This window comes from Seriola lalandi, unplaced genomic scaffold, assembly GCF_002814215.2.
Source record: "Seriola lalandi dorsalis isolate HSWRI2012SDOR001 ecotype SW California unplaced genomic scaffold, Sedor1 jcf7180002054295, whole genome shotgun sequence".
Taxonomy (NCBI): Eukaryota; Metazoa; Chordata; class Actinopteri; order Carangiformes; family Carangidae; genus Seriola; species Seriola lalandi.
In genome coordinates this window covers 316,561-332,475 of record NW_019524848.1, presented here as the reverse complement: position 1 = coordinate 332,475, position 15,915 = coordinate 316,561, and the positions used below count along the sequence as shown (strand labels likewise).

The window sequence follows — 15,915 nt, the reverse complement described above, 5'->3', positions numbered from 1 at the left end:
TCCCTCCCCTTTCCTCTCCTCCCACCCATCACTCCCCAGGTCATGCATTTTATTTTTTTTAACAAATAGAAAAGAAAAAAAGCAAGAAGCCACCCCTTGTTCTGAGATTTTTTAAAATAGATTGTAGGAAAAAGCTTCACTTTCTCGTCCCCTCAGTTGCTTATTGTATTCAACTTCATAGGTGCCAATTTCTTTGATTTTTTTTTTCTTTCTGCCATATGCGCTTATTTTCTTTATTTTTATTTTTGTACCTTTCATTTCTCGCCGTAAGTAGGTACTTGTGCTGTGTTGTGATTGTTTGTTTGCCAGTCGTAATATTCCTAAGTTTTTTCCCTCAAAACTCTCCTTTTTATGATTATTGTTATATATTTTTTTCCTTTTTGTAATTACTATGAAAAAAAGACATCAAACAAAATAAAGTGCAGAAAATCATACAGATGTTTCTTTTTTGGATTGGGTTTTCCAGTCTCTATGGGGCCTATAATGGTTATTGTAAAAATGAGTATCATCGATTTCAGTGCGTCTGGTCAATGACTGCTTTTTAAATGTGAATTAACCAGATTGCAATAATCTAGTACAGACAAAAAGATAAAACAAATAAATAAATGACAAATAAGCAACTCCTGTGTGATGTGCATTTATTCAAAAGAAATGCATCTGTGAGCTTGAATGCATATTTAGTTATTATTCAAGTGATTAGTATTATTCAAGTGCAGTACTCTCCAAGTATGATGGAAATTATACTGAGAGTTATGAAGTGCTACAGGTGCTGGTGAAATGAAGATCAAAATCAGCTGAGCAGCCAGACGCGCAGTTTGGGTTTTGAAAGGCACATTTATTGATATAGAACAAAGCGTTAAAGAAACGTCAAAAGAAAGACAAACAATTAACAGAAAGAAACGCATGAAAAGACAAAAAAAACAAAGATTTTATATTTTCTCTAGTGAAATATTTCTTCAGACATAGGGCACTTTGATCATGTCAACGTTGTGACAACAGAGAAGTCACATCTAATGTATTTCCTGTTACCCGATAATCAATGCTGTAAAAAAAAAACCTCTAGGTTGTTAGGTGTTATATATCTATATATATATATCTATAATACATAATCACTAAATTTAAATAATGCTTTGCTTAGATAAAACATTTATTTTACAGGAGTGAAATAAGTACAGCAAGTTACAAATTCAGACTTATATTAGATAAGATAGATGTAAGTTCAAGAGTGTAAACAGTAGTCTGTAGCTCCTAGTTGTTTTGGAAAATATTATTGCATAAATATGAAAGGAAAATGTCCAGTATTCTCCAGCCATGATCTGAGCAAATTGTTCCAGCTAATTTGTTAGGCAAAAAACGCCCACTTACACATCCAGCAGACGCAGAGCATTAAACCGTCCCATTGGAGACGTGTCTCTGGCCACCTGATGGATTTAATAACTCCTGGATCAAACAGATATTCAGATCTGGTATGAACACGCCGTGAGACTCGACAATATGGTCCCGCACAGGTCAATACAATGAGATGAAGAGCCTGAGGCTGCACAGATCTGCAGAGTGTTCGTCTTACAGTGGCTTCAGATAAACAGAGTAAGAACTGTGGATTTAGTCCCCCATCACTTACATCAGAAACATGACCAGTCTGAGCAGAAGGAATTATTACAGCAAGAAAATGCTGTTTTAATTTCATATGGGCACCTGCCTATTGTTTTAGAAAGACTGGAAAAACTGTGAATCTACGCTTCAAGTCAATTATTCCTGCTGTGTCCATGAGTTGCAACTGCAAATGGGAATAGGAAAGAAAATGAAAGATTGTCATCATGGTCAAACATTCATAAAATCTATATATTAAGGTGAGTAAGGCAATAGCCCAAATACAATGATAAAGGTGTGCACTCAAAACAAATAAAAATGAATACTGAAATGTCCTCACCAGTCCCTTACTGATAATTCATTATGTTTATTGAAAGTCAAAAAGAAGCCAAAAATAAAAGGTTGACACCTCAGGACGTGTTTCAGTACTGGAACTGCTGAACTCTCTCAAGCGAGGCTTCTGTGTCATTTTGGATCTGTGTTTAACTGTGTTGCTATAACCATATACATTAATATATACATTTGTATAAATTACATTTCAAAAAACTAAATGATCATCTAAGGTTTAAACTTTTCTGTGAGCTCCACTTGCCGTGATTTTTAGGAATGACTACGAGAATGACAGACATGTTTGAATGTATATTTTCTGCAGCCTGCAACCCTCTGTTTCGGCAGTATCCATGTGCAGCTGAGTTTTTGCAGCTGCTGAGACCCTCCCTGCCAGACGGCTGATGGGTGTGTACCCTTTTCCCGAAACCAGCCATCTGAACAAACACAACATTACAAGAGGGAACTGTTAACCGTTACCTAAATGCAATATCTGTCTGTTGTTGTTGTATTGATTGTGTATTGGTGGAACAGTAAGACTCACAGTAAGTCCTGTGTATAAATCAGTTGGTTTCAAGGTTTTCTGCATCTGCCAAACATCCTGCATGGCTGACCCTTTAAGTGTATGGCCTTCAGGGTCAAAACTGTATTATATTTGTTTTACAAATGATATTGATGTGTAAGTCATACATTTCATTCCACATAATCGAATCGGACAACCATGGTGTAAATTAAGTTTTAACTTTTGTTACATGTTTAATGTCTCTTTTGACCACAAGTCAGGGAGTACTAACCCTGAATTTACAAGGTGCACTTGAAGGCAGCAGAAAAGATGATTCCACTGTTTAAAGTGCATTAAAGTGAACTGCTCTTTCCTATTATTATTTTTTGTTTGGTTCAATGTCTGTAGGTTTTATGTGGAAACAAATAAGCGACACTCACTCACACACACACACACACACACACGCGCGCGCGCGCACACACACACACACCAGAAACAGATTTTTAGGTACCACTCCACTTCCACTTTTTATCCTGCGTGTAAGATGCAGACGGTCCCTACAGTTGACGTGACAGTTAAACTGAACGCAGAAGTAAAGTTTGTTTGGCAATTTCCGTGTAATAGGCGCCATACAACAGAAAGTCCCGCGCTCTCCATGCAGACACATGTGCAAGTTGTTCCTCAGCGTTGTGAAGTGTGACGGTTCATCACATGAGTTCATCACACTTTAAAACCCTGTGAAATAGGTCTGTGTGTCAGCGCAGCTCCGTCCGTGTATTTCCGGGTGGTGCAAGGCTGCTCCGGTACATCCCAGCTAGCATCGGTTGGTTCAGCCTCCCTCCTCCGTTCAGCCTCAACAACCGCCACCGGAGACCGGGACACAAACAAAACCAACCAGTCATTAACCGAGACAGATCTATAATTGATGTGTTGTAGCTGAAAGTCAAAGCGGGGGGCAGCAGGGCGGGCAGCGGACAGGAATTATGGCGGCGTCGCTTCTCTCCGAGACCGACATCAGGCACCGGTCCATGGCGGAGGAGGATCCGAACGGCAATGAGCACGGGGCGGCTGCACGCAGCGCGGCGCCTCGCTGGGGACCGCAGCACGCCGGTGCTCGACAGCTGGCAAGGCTCTACTCTCCCGGTGAGGACCTATTTATTGTCGTTGTCAGTGATGTTGCTGTTGTCACTTGCTCTGTCGGTAACGGGGCTGAGAATGAGACATGGCATCAGTCGAGGCCTAAAAGCCACAGTGCGACATCAGTGCTGACGGGTGCATTAATGATGATAACAAGGATGGTGATGATTGATTATGATGTAGTCACTTCTGTTTACAAACAGCTAACACTGAGGCTTTAGAATAACTTAGCAATGGTATGTCATTACTGACTACTTACTGCAAAACCCATGTGGTACTATTTCAGTCATACAGCAGACTACAACCTGCTATTTAACCTGCTGTGAATTATTGCATTAAAGTGTGTGAAGGCCTGGTGTCTACAGCCACCTGTCTGCAGGTGAGCTGTTTCTTATACCTGTTAGACCAGGTTCACACTGTCCAACAACAGGAAGCAAAACAGAAGGCTTTTAACACTGGCTCACTTCCTTGTTATTGCAAGAAAATTATTGATCTTAAACTCAAAGTGGGCCTCCATAGTCAGTTGTACCCAAGGCCTCTGTATACAACAAAAGTACACTCCTGTGCAAAGTTCAACCTCAGTGGAACGAAAGTGAGTGCACCTGTCTTAAAGCGACCTGTGGACACCACAGCTCCCCCAGTTTAGCCTGGGTTGTCTAATGCAACATGGCTCCATATGGTAAGGAAATACCTGAACAAGAAAATAGATTGTGACACTTTGCAAAGATGAGAGAGACGGCAATAGTATCAGTCAGCTATTAATCATAAGCTGAAACACAGTTGCAGCAGGAGGTATGGGAAGATGCACACTACCATTTATAGAAGTTGCAGTGGCTGTTTTTGAACATCCATACTTACAAACCCAAAGCTCAGGTGTCCTCCTGGCCTACAGGTTAGTTCTCCGACCATGCACTGCAATATGTGTCCAGCTGGGGACCTTTGTTGCATGTCGATCCCCATGTCCCCCACCTTAGCTCCTGTCGTTTCTGTTCTGACTCCTATAAATTGTGCCCAAAAAGGAGGAGACTTTGCTAAATAAAGTTATCCAGATTACTAAAGCCTTCGCTGTTTACAATTTTATTGATGCGAGTAGCATCAGGAAACATGATGTGGGTTAAAGCAGGTTGCAGTCCTGTGTTTTCTGGTTTCTTTGGTCGTGTGACCTCTCTGACTTTACACAAAGATTTACTTTTCAAGCAGTACCACTCAGTCTGTAAAAGCTGTTGTTTAATATTAAGTGCTCTGGAGCTCTATTCCTGCTTGGGCATGGAGACAGAAAATATTTTTAAAAGAAAGTCTGTGTGAAAATTGGAGCTCTGGAGTTTGTAATACATTGTACATTATGGGAAGTGCAGGGTTTAGTCATTTTGGAGCTTGATCTCCACTAGGCACCAAAAGTCAGTATATATCGTCATTTGCTGTATCAATTTTGAAACTTCCTTTTTAATGTCTCTCACATGTTTCCCAGTTTTATGGACATGCAGTAAAATGAAAGTACAATAAAACATAGATTGGGTCTTTAACCTCAATCAAGGACACACATGTTTAAAATGCCCCTAGCATGAAAAACCTTGCAATCAAATACCTCAGGTAAAGAGCCATACTCCCACAGGAGTGATGCCTATGTTTTCTAGATGCTAGTGAAGTTTCTGCCTTCAGCCTGGATATGCATTTAGTCCTAGGACAAAATCAATGTCTGTCACACAGTCTACAGCAGCCGTCCTCAGATACAGTCCTTGGGGTCTGGAGTATTGCTGGTTTTTCTTCTTTACAGTTAGTTTGAATTCATCTGGTGTCCCAGTCTAAATAAGTCTCTGATTAGACGTCGAGAACGAAAACTGCCAGGTAGAATAAGAAATAAGCAGCAGTCTGGACCCTGGAGACTACATTTTAGGATCGCTGGTGCACAGGCTACGGATAGTTTCATAAAATGACAGTGGTTGTTATTGGAGACAGAATTGCCTTGTTTTTTAAGCTCGGCCTCTTCACACAGTGTTAGTGTAAATAAACAGCCTATCACCAGCATTATTAGATCTTGGTCCAAGCATGCTGCATGCTTATTGGCTCACTGAGATTTACTCATTTCCTCCTTAGGTATTGAAATTTGGTATCGAATGACAAAGTATTTTTTGATCCTTGATAATATCAAACCAATTTGGTCGGGCTTTAAAAGTATTGAAGTTTGTTACTCAGCCCTAATCACAGCTCGTCTGTAGTATTTATTAACTTCCATCTGATTTAAATCAAATACGGACTCAAAAGGTTGAAAGGAAGAAACGGCTGTAAGCAATAAGAAAAATGAAGCCATTTCATCACCGACCATACATTGGTTTTGGCATGGCGATGGAAAACACATTGTGCCTCAGACCTTAGCAAAGAAAACCTGTCTGACCAGTTGTGCATCAAGCTGGACTGTGCCACGTTTCTGCTTGACCATCTGCCCTGCTTCTCACTTCACTGAGCATTTTAATTGCCTCTAGTCGAGCCATGTTGGCCACTTGTTAACACTTCTTAAAATAGGAATGCCGATCAGAGAAAAGAAAGGTTTGCACCACATTATTGTGAAGTTCATATGAGGGAACAACACGTGTCACCAGGTTGGCACTTGAATGCAAAGCCCTTACAGCACTGTGAGTGTGTTCATGTTCACAAGCCACCGACCCTGGCACTGTGCGCACCTCGACTCGACCCACTGAGCTGAAAAGGATCTTCTGACTTGACTGGTGACCGAAGACTTTTAAAATCGTTATTTTTTGTTTAACCTCTGTTAGTTGCAGCCCGTCACAGAACAAACCCTTCACTTCAGTGGAAGCTGGTGAGACTGGTGTTCCTGTTTTTACACTCTGTGAATAAAAGAGTCACCTTCGTCATTAATGGAATTGGATCTACACTATTATTCAGTGACAGTACATTAGAGAGAGATAACCATCTCCACTCTGGCATTTGCAAACAGACAAGCGTACATAGGTGGAGATGCGTACACACACACACACACACACACACACACACACACACACACACACACACACACACACACACGAGCTGATGATGGGAAGCGAGATGCTGGACCAGAAACAACAGGTTCTGTGTTTGTTTGGAGGTGTGTTTTCATTTATTCATAGATCACACCATTAATTAATCAGCATTGGCACTAACAGGATTACATATATAAACATTTTAAAACCGGTATTTTAAGTACTGGTTAATTAAAATGGCAGCAATGTACGATTAGCCCAGGTTAAAGATGAAACATCCGCTAGTTAAGTGTCAGACTGCTGTGCTCATGCTTGAATTGAATGCATTTACAAACAGCAGTGCTGTCATATGTCAATTTAGATGTCAATGTAGAAGTATTATCTTATAAAATGAGGCTTCATGTGCCATTTAAAGGATGAAACGTGCAGGAACTGTTAATTTAGCTAGTCCCTAACTTTACCTGTTTGTTGGACAGGAAGTTAGAATAATGTTTCAGAGTTTTTAAGCTGAAAGCAGCTTCCTGCGGCGGCTGAAAACATGGATGATGAGAGCGCAGAGAGTAAATTTAAAACAGCAAAGTTTCCAGCTGTAATATCAAAACAATGAGATGAAAGACAGTAAAACTCTCCACAGAGCTGAGGGGAACCACAGAGATGGGTGATAATTGTCTGTGGGTTCATCTCTATCATTAAATGTTCACATTACATGTTAATGTGTTTACATGTACACATTTGATTCCAAAAAAATGTTATGGTGCAGCTTTAACCTCATTACGGTTCATCAAATCAAACTTTTAAAACATTGAAATATTATTATTATTATAAATATATTAATATTATAATATACTGAATGAGAAGGATGCTGATGTGAACCTCGGTCATGTTTACTTTGCTAGTCTGTTGTTGTTGAGTGTTGTGCTGTTTGATAGTTAAGAGGATCACACATGCATTTGGGGTCCTGACACTTTATCCCCTGTCACTTAGTGGCCGCGGAGCTTAGTTAGCAGACCGACACTGGGTAAAAATAGCCCAGACAAGGCCGTCATATAGGCAGCATTCTGACGCAACACAGACGCTGCTGCTCAACTCCAAACTGGATGTGTTACTCAATCATGCTCTAGCACTGAAGTTTCCGCGCGGTCACTGAACCTGAAATGTTGGTGAAGCCTTATTTAGTGGTTGTTCTTCTAATGCCGGGGACAGGAAGTAAAATATAGCAGTTAGTTCAGTATTTTCCTCTTGTGAAGTTTGCAGTGCTGTTGACTCAATTTCAGTATAGACCTAAAGAACAGGTTGACTCGAGGATAAATCAGACTTTTCTGAAGCCTTTCTGGTTGTCTGTCATTTGTCATTTGAAAAACACAAATCTCCGACCTCCCTGTCCTCTGCCTCCACTTCCTCAGACCCCGCTGGTTGTCCTCCCTCTTGCACAACCTCCTCTGCTTAACCCTTTAACCTGAGCCTGTTGTTTACGTTCATCATGATAATGTCCGGTGCTTTGTTACATGTGAATGAGACCTGAGGTAGTTGGATATGGTTAGCGATGACAGTGATGTGCTGCACTCCTCTCTCTTTGACTCGTCCTCCTGCACTCATCAGACAGCGCAGGTGTCATGTGTTTTGAAGGAGTGACTGGGATTTTTTACAGTTGGATACTTTCAAAATGATTTTACTCTTGCTGGTTTGTGCAAAGTTTCCTACCCCAGCTTTAATCCTAATCTTGCTCCGAAAACATATCTTCAAAAACAAGGTAAAGCTTATGCTCAATCAGCTTTTTGTTCTGAATGTGGTCCGACATACTGTAAAAACAACATTTTCTACCAAAGTTGGACTGGCATGTATAAATAAACACATATAGTATTCTAGTGGCATTGCACATTTTTAGTTTCAAATGAATTCTAGCTTTTGGTTTACAGCAGATCTTTTTTAACAATAAAAAATACAAAAACATACATTTCTGATAACTCATGGAGTATTTTATTTTCATCAAGTTTTCGATAATGCGACTGCACCAGTCAGTTGTAAATAACAGTTTATTTTCAGAGGTTTGCTTTTTGTCCAAGAGTCACAAACTACAAGTTCTGCCAGTGAAGTTCTGCCACAATGGCAGCTGTCAACCACAATACAGTCAATTTGTCATATTGGATAAACCTATTCAGTGCACTAAGAAAACATGTATCCTGGCTTTAATACTAGAAAAGAACATGGTTGTGTGTGACTTTGTGTTTTCACCAGGTAAATCTCCAAATGACTTATAAGCTTTCCCTCATTTCAGCCAAAGGGCACAGCAGGCTGCAAGTGGAAGATATGCTCAGCAACGCTAACAATGCTGCCGAACCATTTCATGAAAACTTAAAAGCAAAAATGTTTCCCACATGCTGACAAGTGTCTGTTAAAGAAAAATAAACAGCTAAAACTTCAAAATGTCAAAGTGTCCATTTCAGGGAGCACCACGCTGTTATGTGCTTAGTTGTTTGGGTCCGGTTCAGTGCTAGTATGAGGTAAATCTAAATAGCAGTTTGGCTTGTTAGAGTTTGGAGAAGTTAGATGAGGCGTTGGCAATGCTCCATAGAGCTAAACATGGGCTCATTACAGCAAAGCTAGGATGGACAAACAGCTGGATACGTCTCCTTCCCCCTCTGTTTCTGCGTCTCTCCATTTCTCTCACAGATTCTCTATTCATCCCCTCGTCTCTCTTCAGTCCTCCCATATGTCTGAAGTGTCACGGTCTGCTGACTGCCTCTCCTCTCCCCTCTCCTCTCTTCTCCTCTCATGTAATCTCACATCGTTTCCCTTCTGCTCTCTACATTTTGCAAGATATCCAACTCTAATTACACGAGCAACATGTGTGTTTGTCTCTGTCTGTCTGTTAGTGTGTATGTGAATCTATCATTTTATGTGTGTGTGTGTGTGTGTGTGTGTGTGTGTGTGTGTGTGTGTCTGAATGCTCCAGGGTACGTGTTGTGTGCGGGTGTGTGTGATCTTGAGTTACCCTGTAGGATCTGTTGTCAGTGCCTGTAAGCGATCTTCAACCTCACTCAGCTCATCTGACAACTCGCATGTCAACCTGCTCCCATTAAACACACATGAAGACATTCTGCAGCACAGGAACTTCATTCTACACGAAAAATATATGTTTTTTTTTTTTTTGGTGACAGTGAACCAACTTTTTGGTTAATTGACTGACTTGCGCAGCAGGGAATTTGTTAGTACTTTCCCTTCAATGTTTTTAGGGGAAGTGGTGAAACACTAAATGTTGGTTGATTAGAAAAACTAGATTGCAAACACTGGTTGCACTGATTCTGCTTTTTTAGAGAAGTCATGTCCACAGAAACCTATAAATATCCTGTATTTTAGTCTTTATCAGCGTCATTGCTGTGAGTTGAGTATATCCACAGCCACCACGGGCAGGTTATTTCTCAGCTCACTATAGTTTTATCTGAGCAATGCAAAGTAGACCAGATATCACTTTAGGAAAGGGTGTAAATCACTGTGAGTGTACAGTACTAGGATAAAGTATACTTCCTCCTTAAGTATATTACATAACTTGAAGCCTTGTATTCATCTTAAAATGTTGAGTATTTAACCATCCATGAATCTAGACAGTCAGTCTGAGTCTAATTTTCTTTGTACCAGAGTTGAGATTTGCCGAAAGCTTTTTACCCATCGGCTGTGGACTTGATACCATAACAAGAGAAGCAGGGCAAGGTCATTGAGGTCGGTCAAATTTGAAAGAGGACAAAGTTAAGGAAAGCGAAAAAGGAAAAAACAGTCGCTGCGACAGACGCATGTTTCAAAGGGGTTTAACTGTGTTTTGTTGGGCGCTGGATGGGAAAATCACAACTGTGTTGCTCTGAAGTTAGCAAAGACTCGTGTGTTTATCTTTGTGCTGGGTGTAAAATATGGCCCTAAGAGTTTTTACCAACATCCGATTACAAATAATTTAATCAATAATTTCAGCCAGATGTAGTTCGTGGTTACAGCATGTGTAACATTGTGTATGACCTTGTGTTGCTGTATACTATCAAATACTTTCACATCTTAATCAAATATTCATGTGTGCAGAGAAAAAAGAATCCCTGCAATGCAAATTCATATTTTGTTGACCCCCAGGAATCCTGTACTGTTGACTCCCCACTAGTCAGGCTGATTAGTGTCCGAGGGTGAAGACATAAAGAGCAGACTTGATTTTCAGAAATAAATGTTTCTGTGCTGCAGAGAAGTGACAGGTCTCAGCTCTGAAATATGACTGACCTGAATTTGTCCATTGAAGACAAGCAGCTGTGACTTACTCACTTCTCATATGTGACAGTTGACATGTTCTCTCTCTCTGTCTCTCTCTCTATCTGTCTCTCTCTCACACACACACACACACACTCACACACACACACACACACACACTCACACAGCACTAGACTCCCTGAACTGCTGACCCCAGGGTCATAAAGGTCAGGGGTCAGAAACCATTTGTGCATGTGTGTTGGGCCCTGAGAGTCACACGGGCTGTACTTGGCTTTGACCTCTGTGTGTGTCAGTGTGTGTTCTTGTGACCTCACTGTGCATATGGCCACTGTGGGTCAGAGTGGAGTACTATAGTAGAGTCAGCAGAATCACATCATTAAACTGCTCCATTCAGCTCCTGTATACACTTGTTTCTGTGTGTGTCTATTATATAAAAAAGAATAAAAACAGTAGAGAAGAACACCCTTTCCATGAACATTTTATTCCCAAGATGTGTAAACACTATTGGTATTCACCAAGAACAAAAGGGATATGTGTGTATATGTGTTTGTTGGAGTGTTAACAAGGAAATTAATTGCTATAAACTGGCTCATCTATAGTGCAGGATGTAGAAAACAGAAATGAAAGTGCATATTTTTGTTTTAAATTTTGCTTTAGAAATATTTGAATTTGAATACATACATGTTATTGAAATTATGATGATGATATTGTTATTGAAATTAAAAAAGGATGAATACAGATCATATTTTCCGTTTTTCTACTTTGCCTCCTATTCAGCCTGTGCAGATCGATTTCACCCCCCCCCCCCACTGCATTTCTAACCTAGAACATGTTCACCACATCATGGATTTAACATGCAGACATGAAAAACCTGGAAATATAAGCAGTCAGGTATTTCTTGGTTGCCTCAAACATAAATTATTACAATTTTACAATGTTGCATATCCATCACACTAGCTTTTTGCTGGGCTTGACTTTGTGCTGGAGATCCAGCAGATTGATTCAGTTTGAATGTTTTTTGGAGGAGGTTAGTCAAAATGATTTCAATTGGATTAAAATGAAAAATACATGTTTTTTGGTTTGATTTTTTTGGCTGATGCTGTATCTGTAAGTTCAGCCACTGTGGATCATGTTACCGCTGCCGGAAACCTAAAATCCATAACTTCCTTATCCAATACATACGTAAGGGATAATATCAGAGTATCATCCTGCTTATTAAAAATATCACTTGCTCATGTCCTTATATAACTAACTTTGATCTTTTTTAGAATCATAAATATAGTTCCTGAGCCTCACAATTACTGCCAATTGTGTTGCTAGGCAACATGTAGCTAAACAGGAAGAAGTTCACAGGCTGAGCCAGTGTTGGCCACTAGTGGAAGGGCCCATTCAGAGAAGTGCTGCCCACACTGGAGGCTGACAAGAGAGGGAGAGAGGACTTTAACAGGTGATCCTGTTTTTCACATCAAGCTCCACAACAACAACAAAAAACAAAACACATACATCCTTCACAATGTCCCTCTGCCCTATGGAAATGCTACAAGTTGTATTCTTCTGTTGAAATCCAAGTTTCTCCCCAAAGCATCTCTGTGTGAGCAGCCTGTACTCCTGCAGGGGACAGTGCAGTGTGCACACAGCTGCATGAGGCTCACTCTTGTTGAACTGTGACATATTTACTGGACAAAGTGGATTACAATACTGTGTTCAGTGCATATCATACAGCACAGGTAACGTAACTGAGGTTAAGTAGAGCGCAGTCAGCTCTGTTGTCTCCAAGCTTCATGTGGCACCATTTCCTCCACTCGACCCCAAGGTACACACACACACACACACACACACACACTATTATTATTATTATTATTATTATTATTAATAATAAGATAAAGTTAATACAAAGCCCTCAGCCAATCAGAATCAGAGAATTTACAGTTGCCAGGGAATAAAGAGTGTTATGACCTGACTCTAAAGTGAGCCACTTAAAATGTTGCTGGGTTTTTTTTTGTTTGTTTGAATGTACTTTTTCATTGGAAAAAATGAGAATTCAGCTCAGTTATAACCATAATAAGTAAATAATGAGGATTTTTCAACAATAAATCATATTAGAAACATTTGCTCAGGAGTTGGAAGACACAGGTTGCTTTTCTATTCCCTGAATAGAGAAATATAATGGGTATGATTTATATAAAGACACAGACAAAGATAATGCACAGTACACACACACTGCACACAGGCGCACACACACCATCCATCTGTGGCTTTAGGCGAGCCTTCTAGGCAGGATTTTACCATTGACCTTGACCAACGCAAGAGAGGAGCAGGGAACGCTGTGCATGTTCAGAGATGAGCTGTGTGTGTGTGTGTGTGTGTGTGTGTGTAATTATCCTTATGAGGGCCGCAGATGAATATGGTGGTAGCAGAAAGCCCAGGAGATGACGGGATGGCATACAGCACACACACTCACACACAAAGGAACACACACACATGATGGGATCTGTCCATCCTTTTTTTGTGTCTCCACAGGGGAGGAAGGCTGGAGCAGGGCCTACTTACACTGGCTCTCATGTGGGTTAAAATGTCTGTGTGTGTGTGTGTGTGTGTGTGTGTGTGTTATTGTGCCTGGATATATGCATCTGTTTGTCTGCGTGTGTGTGTGTGTGTGTGTGAGGCATTGTGTCGGTATGCCGTTGTTGAATCTCATTTGCCACATTCCTCTCTTTGTTGCTGTTGAATCTACAGGGTAATGGATTTATTACGTTTGTCTGGCAGGAGTGTGTGTGCGTGTGTGTGTGTGTGTGTGTGTGTGTGTGTGTGTGTGTGTGTGTGTGTGTGTGTGTGTGTGCGTGCACATCCACATAGAGACATACATATTGTGTTTGTGCCTGTGTCTGTGTATCGTTTCTTCATCTGTGGTATTTGTACTTTGCGTTGATGTTGGTTTTGTGTGTATGTGTGTGCCAGTGAGTGAGTGGGCGAGTGTGTGTTTGCTTGCGTCCCTGTGTTTTGTACTATTATTGTGTGTGTGTGTGTGTGTGTGTGTGTGTGTGTCCCAGGTTCTGTGGTCCGCTGAGATCAGATGAAAGGAAAGAGGCCTGTGACTGATCCACTTCTGAACAAGGGAATTCGACCTCCCCTCTCTCTCCCCCTTCTTTCTCTCTCTCACCCTCTTTGTGTCTCTCTACCTCTCTCTCTCACCCGATCTTTCCTTTTTACTGTCATTCCCTCTCAGTGTCTCTCTCCCTCGTCTCTCTCTGTCTCCCCCTCTTTCATTCTCTTTCTCTCTGAGCATGTGACCCACTTTTACCACCCACATCACTCTCTCTCCCTCTCTCTCCCCAAGTCCCATCTGAAGACAGTCTACTGAGAGCAAACCAGGGGACGCAGAAAGAGACAGAGAATAAAAAGAGTAGCAGAGCTGTCTGCCTGCTGCTCGCACATACATTATCACCCTCTGTGATTTGGTGTGTTAGCAGTCTTTACATCAGTGTGAATAAGTGTTTGTAAATGGAGTTTTTATGACAGGCGGCGTGAAGGTGATGGAAAAAGGAGAAGAGAAAGCGAGAAAAGGCGTGGCCGAGGCGTGCTGGCAGCTCTGACTCGGCCTTTGAGCCGCTGTCAGGCTGCTGTTCAGAGTGTGTGAGTTTCTTTTTGTCAAAGACTCTGTAGGTGGTTTTTCAGCGTGCGAGTTCGGCTGGCTCGCTTCTTGTTTGCTGTTTTTGTGTTCTCGCCTTTGGTTTTGTCCCTCGCTGTGTGTATGTGTTCACTTGATTGGTCGTAACAGAATCAAAAAGAGGAATCTTTTTTCCTTACCACTTTAACATGGGAATATGTTGTATGTGTCGGAGACGCAATGACGGTTTATAGTTTAATACACAGGCACATGGCACGGCACAGGGGCGACAGGTCATTTACTATGTGGAACATAGTTGCAGAGACCCAGTAAAGCATCGACCCACCTCAAGTCAGTTCACCCATCTTTTTATTCGCAGATAGACTCTTGCCTCCTTGTTGAAAAGTGACACACTGACATTCATCTGTGCATCTTTACAAAGTATATGTAGGACTCACAGTCACAGGGGCAGCTGGTAGCTAACACGATGGTAATCTGGGAACATGCTGACGCTATTCCGTAACGATGAGACGAGAAAATCGTCTTGACTTGAAGGAGTTGTTCCACGTCACAAAAGACACTTGTAAATAAATACATTTTTAAAAAGAAAGAAAAACACACAAAAGAAAAAAAGAAAATTCAAACATATCCCTCAACCAGATAAAACATATTGATAAATAAAAAAATGATGGTCTCTTGTGGCCAAATCACCCACTATAATGGCCAGTAACTTTCTGTGACAACATCACTCGTTTAGACACGACTGTTGCACTAATTTAGCTTCTGTGGTGGGTCTCTACAGTCATCACTATTGACCTGTTCTCAACTCTTGCCCCACTGACAAAAACATGTACAGTGTACAACATGCACGTGTACAGTGCTACACTGTGTTTGACCGTGAGCCAAGCTGGGATCACATCAGCCATGACCCTGCCTGACGTTCTGACCCATGAGCACTTGGTATTCATCACTACATCCTTACATGAGTACTCAGTATGGCACCCGTCTTTGAACTTGGCCTTCATTTTGGTCATAACTACACATCTGTAAAGTTTTGTGACTGTGTCTTGCACAGTTGTGACGCTATCGCAGTGACAATCTGTCTACAGACAGACAGAGTAATAAAAATAGCCTTTGTGCTAGTTCTCACCACAGTAGCTGTCTTCTGGACCACATATTGCCAAGATGACACACACACAGACTCACAAGGTGAAAACACTACCAGCCACACACAGTCACAGCTGGAAATAAAAGCGAATCAATGGCTCTGTGTCAAACAAGTTCCTGATTGGCTGCCTGTTACGCTGCTTTACACAAAGCATCGGAGCCTCAGTGTCTCCTCTGCCTGGTCTGTTAACAAGCTTGATGAGCCTCAATCTTCAGTAAAAACACTGTTCACATGTGAAAACATCTTGTGTTGACTCTGGTGTTTATTTCCAAAACGTCCCCAATGAAATACCAGATTATAAGGAAATTGTTAAATCTCTTTTTGCTCTAGTTTGTTTTGGATGAAAGACCAAAACGGAGAGGCAGGA

At 41.2% G+C, this 15,915-nt stretch overlaps 1 protein-coding gene across 1 annotated transcript in view; it reads left to right on the top strand.

Moving 5' to 3' along the window:
* Positions 1 to 3,001: 3,001 nt before the first annotated feature.
* Positions 3,002 to 15,915, top strand: part of peds1a (plasmanylethanolamine desaturase 1a) — a 36,435-nt gene continuing 23,521 nt past the window's right edge. The window contains exon 1 of the mRNA XM_023406131.2: positions 3,002 to 3,562. Within this exon, the coding sequence (XP_023261899.1) occupies positions 3,403 to 3,562 (160 nt within the window). The 5' untranslated portion in view covers positions 3,002 to 3,402. The remainder of the gene's footprint in view (positions 3,563 to 15,915) is intronic.